This window comes from Salvelinus fontinalis, unplaced genomic scaffold (assembly GCF_029448725.1).
Source record: "Salvelinus fontinalis isolate EN_2023a unplaced genomic scaffold, ASM2944872v1 scaffold_0706, whole genome shotgun sequence".
NCBI classification, from domain to species: Eukaryota; Metazoa; Chordata; class Actinopteri; order Salmoniformes; family Salmonidae; genus Salvelinus; species Salvelinus fontinalis.
The window spans coordinates 16,776-32,500 of NW_026600915.1; the positions used below are offsets into that span (position 1 = coordinate 16,776).

General features: G+C 47.3%; 1 protein-coding gene across 7 annotated transcripts in view; it reads right to left on the reverse strand.

Annotated features, from left to right (window-relative positions):
• Positions 1 to 6,814: 6,814 nt before the first annotated feature.
• Positions 6,815 to 15,725, reverse strand: part of LOC129847106 (IQ domain-containing protein E-like) — a 21,222-nt gene continuing 12,311 nt past the window's right edge. For 6 of the 7 annotated variants that reach the window (XM_055914907.1, XM_055914906.1, XM_055914905.1 and 3 more), the window contains 11 exons: positions 15,614 to 15,654; positions 15,060 to 15,211; positions 14,809 to 14,864; positions 11,458 to 11,708; positions 10,822 to 10,929; positions 10,417 to 10,588; positions 9,158 to 9,253; positions 8,603 to 8,727; positions 8,400 to 8,518; positions 8,176 to 8,277; positions 6,815 to 7,521 (listed from right to left, as the gene is read on the reverse strand). In XM_055914907.1, the coding sequence (XP_055770882.1) occupies positions 7,394 to 7,521; positions 8,176 to 8,277; positions 8,400 to 8,518; positions 8,603 to 8,727; positions 9,158 to 9,253; positions 10,417 to 10,588; positions 10,822 to 10,929; positions 11,458 to 11,708; positions 14,809 to 14,864; positions 15,060 to 15,211; positions 15,614 to 15,654 (1,350 nt within the window). In that variant the 3' untranslated portion in view covers positions 6,815 to 7,393. The remainder of the gene's footprint in view (positions 7,522 to 8,175; positions 8,278 to 8,399; positions 8,519 to 8,602; positions 8,728 to 9,157; positions 9,254 to 10,416; positions 10,589 to 10,821; positions 10,930 to 11,457; positions 11,709 to 14,808; positions 14,865 to 15,059; positions 15,212 to 15,613; positions 15,655 to 15,725) is intronic. The other variant, XM_055914910.1, reaches the window with a different exon arrangement.

The following is a 15,725-nucleotide window of genomic DNA, read 5'->3' on the forward strand; positions in this document are numbered from 1 at the left end:
GTAGACTACAGTAACACTGAGACCAGTAGACTACAGTAACACTGAGACATGTCTGCTGATAGAACGCCAGAGAGGAGACCAGTAGACTACAGTAACACTGAGACATGTCTGCTGATAGAACGCCAGAGAGGAGACCAGTAGACTACAGTAACACTGAGACATGTCTGCTGATAGAACGCCAGAGAGGAGACCAGTAGACTACAGTAACACTGAGACCAGTAGACTACAGTAACACTGAGAACAGTAGACTACAGTAACACTGAGAACAGTAGACTACAGTAACACTGAGACCAGTAGACTACAGTAACACTGAGACATGTCTGCTGATAGAACGCCAGAGAGGAGACCAGTAGACTACAGTAACACTGAGACCAGTAGACTACAGTAACACTGAGACCAGTAGACTACAGTAACACTGAGACCAGTAGACTACAGTAACACTGAGACATGTCTGCTGATAGAACGCCAGAGGAGAGAAGTGCAACTCAAAGCACAACATGTGTCTGATGCAGATATTAAAACAAGAAGCATGTTACATCTGCATTTAGAAAACTCAGAAATATTTTTAGCATTTTCCATTTTTCTATGTGACCCCTGAGACCCCTTTTGAGGTCTGCACCAGCCAGAGACCGTTGTTTGGTTAGTGATGTTTCTGTAGCGCTCATGTGATTGCAGAGTTATCGAAACAAAATGGCCACTGGATTGATGTAAATAATCGTGATATCATTCCGCCAGGTAGGCAGAGGCTACTTTGTAGGTAACATTTAATACAGAAGGTTTGTGGAAAAGCCTTTTCATCTCTACCAGAAGACGGTTGTCATTAGCATCATCGTTAACGGATACACAAATTAGTAGAAAAAAAGCACCCAGACAGACGTGTCGTTGCCTCTTTAGGAAGTTGCAGGAAAATACGAATCACTGAGGCATTTTGTTCATGTCTTCTGATTACCTGGCTAATTAATGAATGTCCTACTGAGTTCAATACATTTTTGAATATTGTTGAATTCCGTTTGAATGTCTGGATTCCGGGATTCCGTCTTCCGCAGCCTGGACTTTACACGGCCCTAAAGACACGACGCCTTGACAACAACCCACAGACGTGTCGCCTTGACAACGACCCCCTGGGGGCTAGCTGTGACCTCACCTCAAACAACCAGGCAAAACACACACACACACAATGCTACATATCTAGCAACACAGAAACAGTTGACACATACTGTAAACTCATGCAAACACTTGTATGTGCTGTACACACACACAGTGGTGAAAGCTCAGCAACACAGACACAGTCCAGGCACCAGAACACGTCAGGATGCAATTAGTCTGAATTAGGGCCCTTAGAACTCCTACACACACACACACACACACACACACACACACACACACACACACACACACACACAAAGGGTTTTAGTGTCCCTCCTAAATGGGGTTTGGAGGAAATGGGTACTTAACAGTTCAGTTCTGATTTAGGAGAGAAAAGGAGAGCGAAGGAGAGAGACGGAGAGAGAAGGAAAGAGACAGAGAGAGAAGGAGAGAGAAGGAAAGAGACAGAGAGAGAAGGAGAGAGAAGGAGAGACGGAGAGAGAAGGAGAGAGAAGGAGAGAGAAGGAGAGAGACGGAGAGAGACGGAGAGAGACGGAGAGAGACGGAGAGAAGGAGAGAGACAGAGAGAGAAGGAGAGAGACAGAAGGAGAGAGAGAGAGAGAAGGGGAGAGAGAGAGAGAAGGGGAGAGAGAGAGAGAAGGGGAGAGACAGAGAGAAGGAGAAAGACAGAGAGAGAAGGAGAGACGGAGAGAGAAGGAGAGAGAAGGAGAGAGAAGGAGAGAGAAGGAGAGAGACGGAGAGAGACGGAGAGAGACGGAGAGAAGGAGAGAGACAGAGAGAGAAGGAGAGAGACAGAAGGAGAGAGAGAGAGAGAAGGGGAGAGAGAGAGAGAAGGGGAGAGAGAGAGAAGGGGAGAGACAGAGAGAGAAGGAGAGAGACAGAGAGAGAAGGAGAGAGACAGAGAGAGAAGGAGAGAGACAGAGCGAGAAGGAGAAAGACAGAGAGAGAAGGAGAGAGACAGAGAGAAGGAGAGAGACAGAGAGAGAAGGAGAGAGACAGAGAGAGAAGGAGAGAGGCAGAGAGAGGAGGAAAGAGGAGAGAGACAGAGAGAGAAGGAGAGAGACAAGGAGAGAGGAGAGAGACAGAGACAGAGACAGGGTTGGGAGGCAGGAGCAAAACCAGCTACATTCCAACAGACTAACTAGACTTGTTTTGAAAGAAGCTTATGATGTTGTACTAGACTGTGGTTATAGTAGACAGACTGTGGTTGTACTAGACAGGCTGTGGTTATAGTAGACAGACTGTGGTTATAGTAGACAGACTGTGGTTATAGTAGACAGACTGTGGTTATAGTAGACAGACTGTGGTTATAGTAGACAGACTGTGGTTATAGTAGACAGACTGTGGTTATAGTAGACAGACTGTGGTTATAGTAGACAGACTGTGGTTATAGTAGAGACTGTGGTTATAGTAGACAGACTGTGGTTATAGTAGACAGACTGTGGTTATAGTAGACAGACTGTGGTTATAGTAGACAGACTGTGGTTATAGTAGACAGACTGTGGTTATAGTAGACAGACTGTGGTTGTAGTAGACAGACTGTGGTTATAGTAGACAGACTGTGGTTATAGTAGACAGACTGTGGTTATAGTAGACAGACTGTGGTTGTACTAGACAGACTGTGGTTGTACTAGACAGACTGTGGTTATAGTAGACAGACTGTGGTTATAGTAGACAGACTGTGGTTATAGTAGACAGACTGTGGTTATACTAGACAGACTGTGGTTATAGTAGACAGACTGTGGTTATAGTAGACAGACTGTGGTTGTAGTAGACAGACTGTGGTTATAGTAGACAGACTGTGGTTATAGTAGACAGACTGTGGTTATAGTAGACAGACTGTGGTTATAGTAGACAGACTGTGGTTATAGTAGACAGACTGTGGTTATAGTAGACAGACTGTGGTTATAGTAGACAGACTGTGGTTATAGTAGACAGACTGTGGTTGTAGTAGACAGACTGTGGTTATAGTAGACAGACTGTGGTTATAGTAGACAGACTGTGGTTATAGTAGACAGACTGTGGTTATAGTAGACAGACTGTGGTTATAGTAGACAGACTGTGGTTATAGTAGACAGACTGTGGTTATAGTAGACAGACTGTGGTTATAGTAGACAGACTGTGGTTATAGTAGACAGACTGTGGTTATAGTAGACAGACTGTGGTTATAGTAGACAGACTGTGGATGTGGCCCAAATGGCACCGTATTCCCAATGGGGGGGGTCTGGTTAAAAGTAGTGCACTATATAGGGAATAGGGTGCCATTGGCCATAGGGCTCTGTTAAAAGTAGTGCACTATATAGGGTTCTTGTCTATAGTAGTGTACTATATAGGGAATAGGGTTCCGTTTTTCTGACTTATGTTTGTTAATGTACCGTTTGAGATGGTTGAATAACAGTGACGTCATACTTGCTCCTTGGGTATTAAATCTCAATGCCTGGTCTATGGCACATCTCCCTCTTCCTCATCTCTCTCTCTTCTTCATCTCTCTCTCTCCATCTCTCTTCATCTCCCTCTCTCTCTTCATATCCCCCTCTCATCTCCCTCTCTCTTCATCTCCCTCTCTCTTCATCTCCCTCTCTCTCTCCAACTCTTCTTCATCTCTCTCTCTCTCCATTTCTACTTCATCTCCCTCTCTCTCTTTCTTCATCTCTCTCTCTCTTCTTCATCTCTCTCTCTCTTCTTCATCTCTCTCTCTCTTCTTCATCTCCCTCTCTCTTCTTCATCTCTCTCTCTCTTCTTCATCTCTCTCTCTCTTCTTCATCTCTCTCTCTCTTCTTCATCTCTCTCTCTCTTCTTCATCTCTCTCTCTCTTCTTCATCTCTCTCTCTCTTCTTCATCTCTCTCTCTCTTCTTCATCTCCCTCTCTCTTCTTCATCTCTCTCTCTCTTCTTCATCTCTCTCTCTCTTCTTCATCTCTCTCTCTCTTCTTCATCTCTCTCTCTCTTCTTCATCTCTCTCTCTCTTCTTCATCTCTCTCTCTCTTCTTCATCTCCCTCTCTCTTCTTCATCTCTCTCTCTCTTCTTCATCTCTCTCTCTCTTCTTCATCTCTCTCTCTCTTCTTCATCTCTCTCTCTCTTCTTCATCTCCCTCTGTTCTTCTTCTTCTCTCTCTCTCTATGAATCATACCTGTCATGAACTCAATGACTGGTCTATTACACATCTCTCTCGCTTCCTCAGTTTCTACCCTTATTATCTCACACAACTCTTCTCTCTCTCTCTCGCTCCTTTGTCATGGTAGGCAGCTTCCCACGCTCACCACTTGAACTTGGTAACCCCTCCTCCTCTAAATCACGGCTCCTTGTCTCTTTCCCTCCTCTGTCCATCCCTTCTTCACCAAACAAGCCACTGACCCGTCACATCAAGCTGCTGTTACACGTGTAATAACACCAGTAACACTGTCTATCAAGCTGCTGTTACATGTGTAATAACACCAGTAACACTGTCTATCAAGATGGAGTTACAATAGTCATTGTTTTTTTTAAATTACATAGACTTGAACTGTTTCTGCATCAATTTGTTATCATGAAGTCAAGGAGACAAGGACAGGAGATGAGGAGACAAGTGTTGGAATACTACCTAGGAGGGGATGGAGGAACCAGCCATCTGTTATGAGGAGTGTTGGAATACTACCTAGGAGGGGATGGAGGAACCAGCCATCTGTTATGAGGAGTGTTGGAATACTACCTAGGAGGGGATGGAGGGACCAGCCATCTGTTATGAGGAGTGTTGGAATACTACCTAGGAGGGGATGGATCAACCAGCCATCTGTTATGAGGAGTGTTGGAATACTACCTAGGAGGGGATGGAGGAACCAGCCATCTGTTATGAGGAGTGTTGGAATACTACCTAGGAGGGGATGGAGGGACCAGCCATCTGTTATGAGGAGTGTTGGAATACTACCTAGGAGGGGATGGAGGGACCAGCCATCTGTTATGAGGAGTGTTGGAATACTACCTAGGAGGGGATGGAGGGACCAGCCATCTGTTATGAGGAGTGTTGGAATACTACCTAGGAGGGGATGGAGGGACCAGCCATCTGTTATGAGAAAAAGGATTTGATGTAACCTGTATTTAACTAGTTAAGTCAGTTAAGAACAAATTCTTATATGCAATGACGGCCTACACCGGCCAAACCGTAACCCGGACGACGCTGGGCCAATTATGCACCGCCCTATGGTACTCCCAATCACGGCCGGTTGTGATACAGCCTGGAATCGAACCAGGGACTGTGGTGACGCCTCTAGCACTGAGATGCAGTGCCTTAGACCGCTGTGCCACTCAGGATCACTCTATAAGACTTTAGTGAGTGTTGAGCTGCATAACGGTTTTGATTGAAAAAGGCCTTGGTGATAAGACGTGCTTGTCTGTCAGGATTGCGTTGCCTGCATGCATACATCTGTGTGTGTTCCAAACCTACCTTCTGGTACTCTGAGTCCTCGGGTCTGAAGTCGCTGCTGACCGTCTCAAACTGCAGGTTGAAGTGGGGGAGGCGGTGGAGCAGGTTGACCCACCATGGGGGAGAGTAGTTCACTACCGCTGCCATCCTCTCACACACAGACCCCGCCGGTGTCACTACCAATCTGTCAGACCGAAATATGATGTGTCCTCTCCCGGTCAACAACACTGCTTACAACGCCCACGCAGAGGATATGATTCTCTTCTCTGAACGTGGAGTAGTGCAGTGCGCCGAGTGGGTTGTTATCATCGATGTGATTCCGTCATCAATTCAAATATCGATTATCCGTTATTGACGGTTTGTTTTAGGGTAGGCTACCGTCGACCGACGCCACAGTCAAATCAGCAAGAATTCGTTTACTCAGTCGGTCGTTGATTGATTTACGGTGTTGCAGGCTACAATTTCCAGGGCCGCCAACATTCTCGTTCCCTCGGGTCTATTCGTTTATTCCAGCCATGAGCGGTTAGGCTATATTGGATTATTCCGGTTCTCCATTACCGCATTCCCAACTCTTAGCCAGGACGACAGAAAAATCCATATTCTGCTCCAAACTATGTGTGAATGTAGCCAAGTCTCATTTTGCAACGTGAACACTTATCCTCTGAAACCTAGCGGTTGCACCACCAAACTACCTATTCACCCACAGATTGTAGGCTATTGTTCCTTCTACAGCCGATGTAGAACAGCAGGACTGCAGCAGAAATCACGACAACTCTCTCACATCTCATCGAACAATAACGGACACCCACTCTTTGAAAGACAGCGCACCACTCTAAAAATGCCGTTACATTGCGGGCTGTCCGACTAAATATCAACGAATCAACTATTCTCTTTTCTAGATCCCAATGAGAAGGGGGAGTTCAGGTTTAAATGACCTCCAATGAAATTATGAGATTTAACATCCGTTCAGCGAGCGGTCCCGGTGGGGGGTTCGTTTTAAATGTCCTCCCGGTGATGAAACGTCGTCGTCGGCTGCTACATTGTTCACCGTTAACGAATTTGGAGGGCGAAGCAAACACGAGCTCGAAAACCCCCTAGCAGGACAAAGCTTCTCACTGCAGCTCGCTCTGCAAATAGATCTGTCGACCATGTGTGCAGAGCGGAGCGGTGTTGAATGCGCAAATACGCAGACCCCCCCCCCCCCTTCCGATGGAGTAACGGTAACGGTAAAACCCAGTTGATGTGTCTTGTCGTACTGGACAACACACCTTTTCATCAAAAAAGAAAGAAACACCATGACCTCTGAAGTGTTTTACGATTCAAGGAAAGATACTCATTTAATCAGATAAAACATGACGTTCATGGATTACAGCTATTATAATAAACACAACTCAAGGCACGAGAACAACAACCAGTCACGCGCACACGCTCTCCTCTGAGCGTCATATTGCAGTAGTAGAATAAGATGATAAGTTCACAGTTTGGATCAGCAGTGTTTCTATTGATAGACGTGAATTAAAAGTCGCTCCAACACACTCCATGATTTATACGTTTGTTTATGACCATCAATAATCTATATTCAGGCACTTTGGCAACATAAAAATCGACCTGTATCAGAACAGAGATGTATTGGGCAGAGAGCTGGCCAAGCAACCCTCCTGGATATGTTCAGGATTATCATCATTATCATTATCACAGCCACTCCCCCTCCCGGGGAGCTACTGCACGTGCAGGACTTCGTTCCAGCCCTGCACTACCAAAACACACTTGGTTCTACTTATCAGCATGTCCTCTGGATCTTGATTGAATCTGGTGTAGGGCTGGAGTAAAAGCCTGCATACCCAGCTACGCACACACACTTCATATCCCATAGTGCAACGCTCTGGTCTAGAAGTAGATCTCTTCTCTCCTTCCCAGGAGACGAGACGGAGACACGATGATGTCATCGTCCGAATCCTCAGAGTCCATCGCCTTAGCAACCTTGGAGTCTGGAGGTGGGTGGAGCTGTAGCTGTGCTACAGGCGAAGCACAGGAACACATTACATACACACACATTACATATACACACATTACATACATACACACACACACACATTACATACACACACATTACATACACACACACACATACACATACACACACACATTACATACACACACACACATCACATACACACACATTATATACACACACACACATTATATACACACAGGAACACATTACATATACACACATTATATACACACACATTATATACACACACATTATATACACACACACACACATTATATACACACACACACATTATATACACACACACACACTATATACACACATATACACACACACACTATATACACACATTATATACATACACATTATATATACATACACATTATATACACACACACACATTATATACATACACACATTATATATATATATACACACACACATTATATATACACACACAGAAGCACAGGAACACACACTCACACACTCTCATACACACTCACACACTCATAGAAGCACAGGAACACATTATATACACACACACACACACACACACATTATATATACACACACAGAAGCACAGGAACACACACTCACACACTCAGAGAAGCACAGGAACACATATTATAAGTATATATATTCACAGACAGCATACCTGGTGTGAGTCTCCTCCTGTTGGACAGTGTGTTAGAGACAGGCCAGGGATCTTCCTCACTCAGCTCCGTTACATCTTCATCTACATCACTGCCTGGAAGGGCTAACACACACACACACACACACACACACACACACACACACACACACATTTTCAAATCCTGATTTGTCCTTCAGTCAGCGCTGTGCCACCAAGGTGTCAGATTCAGTGTGTGTGTGTCTCACCTGTGTTGCTGGGAGTGTGTGTTGAAGGGACAGAGGGGACTCTTCTAGGAGCTGGTGTGGGTCCACAGGGAGGAGGGGCTGGGGTGGGTCCCCAGGGAGGAGGGGCTGGGGACTCAGAGCTACAAACACACAGTTATACATACAATACAAAAAAACAGACCCTTTCCAATGTCAGAACTGTGTGTGGTGGTGTGGTGTGTCACCTCTCCGTCATTAGTGCGCTGCGTGTCAGGTGACCTCGGAACACAGACTGGATCAGCGTCACGGCAACCAGATCCTCATCCTCCACACAGGAGGTAACATCACTGCCGCGCTGTGATTGGCCATTCTGGAAATGAAACATTAAATAGTAACTCCTATATCAGAGCCTAATTAGGGCAAATTCCCTTTACTCCATAGATACTTGTAAATACGGGGAAACAGTGCCCCTAAGTGGCCATTTGGTTGAACTACAACATAAATATATATATATATACATTTTACCTTTATTTAACTAGGGAAGTCAGTTCTTAAGAATAAATTCTTATTTTCAATGACGGCCTACCGAGGAACAGTGGGTTAATCGCCTTGTTCAGGGGCAGAATGACAGATTTTTACCTTGTCAGCTCGGGGATTCAATCTGCAACCTTCGGTTACTAGTCCAACACTCTGCCCACTAAGCTACCGGCCACCCCACAAACATTGTAGGTGTGTGTGTGTGTGTGTGTGTGTGTGTGTGTGTGTGTGTGTGTGTGTGTGTGTGTGTGTGTGTGTGTGACCTTGCTGAGAGTGCTGGTGTGTGTGTCTTGGAGGTGAGCTATCTGGCTCTGTCTGAGGAGATGTCCTCTTATTGCTGACTGGACAAATACTGTGTCCTGGGGGAGAGGAGAGGAGAGAGAGAGGAGAGAGAGGAGAGGAGAGAGGGAAGAGAGAGAAGAGAGGGGAGAGAGGAGAGAGAGGAGAGAGGAGAGAGAGGAGAGAGAGGATAGAGGAGAGGAGAGGAGAGAGAGAGAGAGGAGAGGGGAGAGGGGAGAGGAGAGAGGAGAGAGAGAGGAGAGGGGAGAGAGGAGAGGGGAGAGGGGAGAGGGGAGAGGAGAGAGGAGAGAGGGGAGAGGGGAGAGAAGAGAGGAGAGAGGGGAGAGAGAATGTACTTTATTAGTCCATATGAGATGGGCATGTGTCTTCATTCCCGTTCTGTGGTGGCCGCTGGCAGGTACAACACCTTATTTGGATTAACTATTTAAAATGTTTGTTTCTGGTTAGTTAGTTACAGTAGTTAGTTAGTTACCCTTTCTCTGCTTCTGGTTAGTTAGTTACAGTAATGAGTTAGGTAGTTACCCTTTCTCTGTTTCTGGTTAGTTAGTTACAGTACTTAGTTAGTTACCCTTTCTCTGTTTCTGGTTAGTTAGTTACAGTAGTTAGTTAGTTACCCTTTCTCTGTTTCTGGTTAGTTAGTTACAGTAGTTAGTTAGTTAGTTAGTTACCCTTTCTCTGTTTCTGGTTAGTTAGTTACAGTAGTTAGTTAGTTACCCTTTCTCTGTTTCTGGTTAGTTAGTTACAGTAGTTCGTTAGTTACCCTTTCTCTGTGCTCCAGCCACTCTGTTTCTGGTTAGTTAGTTAGTTACAGTAGTTCGTTAGTTACCCTTTCTCTGTGCTCCAGCCACTCTGTTTCTGGTTAGTTAGTTAGTTACAGTAGTTCGTTAGTTACCCTTTCTCTGTGCTCCAGCCACTCTGTTTCTGGTTAGTTAGTTAGTTACAGTAGTTCGTTAGTTACCCTTTCTCTGTGCTCCAGCCACTCTGTTTCTGGTTAGTTAGTTAGTTACAGTAGTTCGTTAGTTACCCTTTCTCTGTGCTCCAGCCACTCTGTTTCTGGTTAGTTAGTTAGTTACAGTAGTTCGTTAGTTACCCTTTCTCTGTGCTCCAGCCACTCTGTTTCTGGTTAGTTAGTTAGTTACAGTAGTTCGTTAGTTACCCTTTCTCTGTGCTCCAGCCACTCTGTTTCTGGTTAGTTAGTTAGTTACAGTAGTTAGTTAGTTACCCTTTCTCTGTGCTCCAGCCACTCTCTCTGGATCACCCTAGCTGCCTTTTCCTTCTCCTCCCTCCCTTCTGGGTTCTCCTTCCGGTTCTTCTGGTTCTGTTCTTCTCCAGTCCATCTCTTCTTCTCCTCCTCCAAGGATTGTATCTTCATGGTCAGCTGTTCTCTCTCCAGTCTGGACAAGAGGAGGAAAATCAGACGAGAAGAAAGGTTTCCATGGAAACGTCATGGCACAGACACACAGAGAGAAGAAGTTTCCATACAACCTCTGTGGGCATGTCACAGTGGTTATAAGCCTGTAGTAAACAGTTAAAGTAGTATTTCTGTCATGTTGGATGTAAACACCATTCATTGGGTAGTAGTGTATTCCCAAGTCAGGACGTTCAGGTTGAACTGGGAGATACATACAGAGAGAGCTGTGTTTCCTTCTCATGTTCACTCCTTCGTTCATTCTTCCTCCTCTCCGTCTCTTCCTCTTCCTGCTCTCTTTCAGCCATCAGTCGTCTCAGCTCCCGTCTGAAAACAGAAGATTCAAACCATCAGTCGTCTCAGCTCCCGTCTGAAAACAGAAGACTCAGCCATCAGTCGTCTCAGCTCCCGTCTGAAAACAGAAGATTCAACCATCAGTCGTCTCAGCTCCCGTCTGAAAACAGAAGACTCAGCCATCAGTCGTCTCAGCTCCAGTCTGAAAACAGAAGACTCAGCCATCAGTCGTCTCAGCTCCCGTCTGAAAACAGAAGACTCAGCCATCAGTCGTCTCAGCTCCAGTCTGAAAACAGAAAATTCAGCCATCAGTCGTCTCAGCTCCCGTCTGAAAACAGAAGGTTCAACCATCAGTCGTCTCAGCTCCCGTCTGAAAACAGAAGATTCAACCATCAGTCGTCTCAGCTCCCGTCTGAAAACAGAAGATTCAACCATCAGTTGACAGTAAACATAAACATAACACCAATAACCAGATATCAAACATTCTATTGCAATCACTGGTGATTTCCAATTTCAATTTCCCATACTGCATTGCTGTAGTCATAGTAGCGTCTCTCTTACTCTCTATCCGTCAGCGTCTCCTGTAGCTCCGCCTTCTCCTGCTCCAGTTGTTTGACACACCCCTTCAGACGGACAAACCCCTCCCCTTCCTGTTGGGTGTTTACCACTGCAACGCCACCTTCCGTTGTTACGGTGGTTATCCCCAGCGTCGTAGCAACCCCTGTCTCCGTGGGCGTGGTGTGGTGGTCAGTCTGGACTAGTCTGTCCACCCCACTCCTCCTGGCCGGGGCTCTCCTCCCCTCCTCTAACCTCTAAGACAGGAAGGGAGAGGGAGTGTTACCGTGTGTGTGTGTGTGTGTGTGTGTGTGTGTGTGTGTGTGTGTGTGTGTGTGTGTGTGAGCCACAAGACTGTGTTATCCCCCTGAGCTAAAGCCCAGGTTACTCCCTCCATTCCACTGTGTAGAACCAACCAAGAGACGGAGAAAGCCCAGGTTACTCCCTCCATTCCACTGTGTAGGACCAACCAGGAGATGGAGAAAGCCCAGGTTACTCCCTCCATTCCACTGTGTAGGGCCAACCAGGAGACGGAGAAAGCCCAGGTTACTCCCTCCATTCCACTGTGTAGGACCAACCAGGAGATGGAGAAAGCCCAGGTTACTCCCTCCATTCCACTGTGTAGGACCAACCAGGAGACGGAGAAAGCCCAGGTTACTCCCTCCATTCCACTGTGTAGGATCAACCAGGAGATGGAGAAAGCCCAGGTTACTCCCTCCATTCCACTGTGTAGGACCAACCAGGAGACAGGAGAAAGCCCAGGTTACTCCCTCCATTCCACTGTGTAGGATCAACCAGGAGACGGAGAAAGCCCAGGTTACTCCCTCCATTCCACTGTGTAGGACCAACCAGGAGACTGAGAAAGCCCAGGTTACTCCCTCCATTCCACTGTGTAGGACCAACCAGGAGACTGAGAAAGCCCAGGTTACTCCCTCCATTCCACTGTGTAGGACCAACCAGGAGACGGAGAAAGCCTAGGTTACTCCCTCCATTCCACTGTGTAGGACCAACCAGGAGACTGAGAAAGCCCAGGTTACTCCCTCCATTCCACTGTGTAGGACCAACCAGGAGACTGAGAAAGCCCAGGTTACTCCCTCCATTCCACTGTGTAGGACCAACCAGGAGATGGAGAAAGCCCAGGTTACTCCCTCCATTCCACTGTGTAGGACCAACCAGGAGATGGAGAAAGCCCAGGTTACTCCCTCCATTCCACTGTGTAGGACCAACCAGGAGACGGAGAAAGCCCAGGTTACTCCCTCCATTCCACTGTGTAGGACCAACCAGGAGATGGAGAAAGCCCAGGTTACTCCCTCCATTCCACTGTGTAGGACCAACCAGGAGATGGAGAAAGCCCAGGTTACTCCCTCCATTCCACTGTGTAGGACCAACCAGGAGATGGAGAAAGCCCAGGTTACTCCCTCCATTCCACTGTGTAGGACCAACCAGGAGACGGAGAAAGCCCAGGTTACTCCCTCCATTCCACTGTGTAGGACCAACCAGGAGATGGAGAAAGCCCAGGTTACTCCCTCCATTCCACTGTGTAGGACCAACCAGGAGACGGAGAAAGCCCAGGTTACTCCCTCCATTCCACTGTGTAGGACCAACCAGGAGATGGAGAAAGCCCAGGTTACTCCCTCCATTCCACTGTGTAGGACCAACCAGGAGACGGAGAAAGCCCAGGTTACTCCCTCCATTCCACTGTGTAGGACCAACCAGGAGATGGAGAAAGCCCAGGTTACTCCCTCCATTCCACTGTGTAGGACCAACCAGGAGACAGGAGAAAGCCCAGGTTACTCCCTCCATTCCACTGTGTAGGACCAACCAGGAGATGGAGAAAGCCCAGGTTACTCCCTCCATTCCACTGTGTAGGACCAACCAGGAGACGGAGAAAGCCCAGGTTACTCCCTCCATTCCACTGTGTAGGACCAACCAGGAGATGGAGAAAGCCCAGGTTACTCCCTCCATTCCACTGTGTAGGACCAACCAGGAGACGGAGAAAGCCCAGGTTACTCCCTCCATTCCACTGTGTAGGACCAACCAGGAGACGGAGAAAGCCCAGGTTACTCCCTCCATTCCACTGTGTAGGACCAACCAGGAGACTGAGAAAGCCCAGGTTACTCCCTCCATTCCACTGTGTAGGACCAACCAGGAGACTGAGAAAGCCCAGGTTACTCCCTCCATTCCACTGTGTAGGACCAACCAGGAGACTGAGAAAGCCCAGGTTACTCCCTCCATTCCACTGTGTAGGACCAACCAGGAGATGGAGAAAGCCCAGGTTACTCCCTCCATTCCACTGTGTAGGACCAACCAGGAGATGGAGAAAGCCCAGGTTACTCCCTCCATTCCACTGTGTAGGACCAACCAGGAGACGGAGAAAGCCCAGGTTACTCCCTCCATTCCACTGTGTAGGACCAACCAGGAGATGGAGAAAGCCCAGGTTACTCCCTCCATTCCACTGTGTAGGACCAACCAGGAGATGGAGAAAGCCCAGGTTACTCCCTCCATTCCACTGTGTAGGACCAACCAGGAGATGGAGAAAGCCCAGGTTACTCCCTCCATTCCACTGTGTAGGACCAACCAGGAGACGGAGAAAGCCCAGGTTACTCCCTCCATTCCACTGTGTAGGACCAACCAGGAGATGGAGAAAGCCCAGGTTACTCCCTCCATTCCACTGTGTAGGACCAACCAGGAGACGGAGAAAGCCCAGGTTACTCCCTCCATTCCACTGTGTAGGACCAACCAGGAGACAGGAGAAAGCCCAGGTTACTCCCTCCATTCCACTGTGTAGGACCAACCAGGAGATGGAGAAAGCCCAGGTTACTCCCTCCATTCCACTGTGTAGGACCAACCAGGAGACAGGAGAAAGCCCAGGTTACTCCCTCCATTCCACTGTGTAGGACCAACCAGGAGATGGAGAAAGCCCAGGTTACTCCCTCCATTCCACTGTGTAGGACCAACCAGGAGACGGAGAAAGCCCAGGTTACTCCCTCCATTCCACTGTGTAGGACCAACCAGGAGACGGAGAAAGCCCAGGTTACTCCCTCCATTCCACTGTGTAGGACCAACCAGGAGACGGAGAAAGCCTAGGTTACTCCCTCCATTCCACTGTGTAGGACCAACCAGGAGATGGAGAAAGCCCAGGTTACTCCCTCCATTCCACTGTGTAGGACCAACCAGGAGACGGAGAAAGCCCAGGTTACTCCCTCCATTCCACTGTGTAGGACCAACCAGGAGACGGAGAAAGCCCAGGTTACTCCCTCCATTCCACTGTGTAGGATCAACCAGGAGATGGAGAAAGCCCAGGTTACTCCCTCCATTCCACTGTGTAGGACCAACCAGGAGCCTCCATCTACTCACCGTCTCCAGTTCCACCAGTCTCCTCAACACTCTCTGTTTGCTCCAGTCTTTGTAGGCTGAAACACAAGTGCAACAAATCATCGACTAGAAATACTCTGAATACAGGAGATTGGGCCATTTGTTATTTAACCTTTGACCCTGCTGTGTTGTGTTGATTTCCTCAAAGTGTGTGTGTGTGTGTGTGTGTGTGTGTGTGTGTGTGTGTGTGTGTGTGTGTGTGTGTGTGTGTGTGTGTGTGTGTGTGTGTGAACCTTTCAGCCCGCTGGCTGGGATGTCTGTGTTGAGTTCCTCTCTCAGTGTGTGGTTCTCCTGCTGTAGCTGTTTCAAGTTCTCTGATAGACGCAGAACCGTAGAGCTTAGAACCTTCTGCTTCCTCTGAGAACCTTTATTCTCTGCTCTACTGCTACAGAGGGAGAGGAGAGAGAGAATAGAGAGGGGAAGGTGAGAAAGAGAGACCGAGATAGGAGAGAGAGAGAGAAAGGAGAGAGAAGGAGAGGGAGAGGGAGAGGGAGAGCGAGAGCACGAGAGAGAAATAAAGAAATATAGAGAAAGAGAGAAGAGGGTGTGAGATTGAACAGGAAATGTAAGTGAACAAGTCTGTGAAGAAGGTGACAGGTAGCCTAGCGGTTAAGAGCGTTGGGCCAGTAATTGAAATGTCGCTGGTTCAAATCCCGAGCCGACTAGGTGCAACATATCTGTCTATGTGCCCTTGATCAAGGCACTTAACCCTAATTGCTCCTGTAAATTGCTCTGGATTAGAGCTTCTGCCAAGTGACTAAAATGTAAACATTTTTACTTTCTGTACCTTTTCTCTGTTGCGTCCAATATCATCCTCAGTCTCTGAATCTGGAGAATACAGACAGACACACACACACACACAGACAGACAGACAGACACACACAGACACAGACACACAC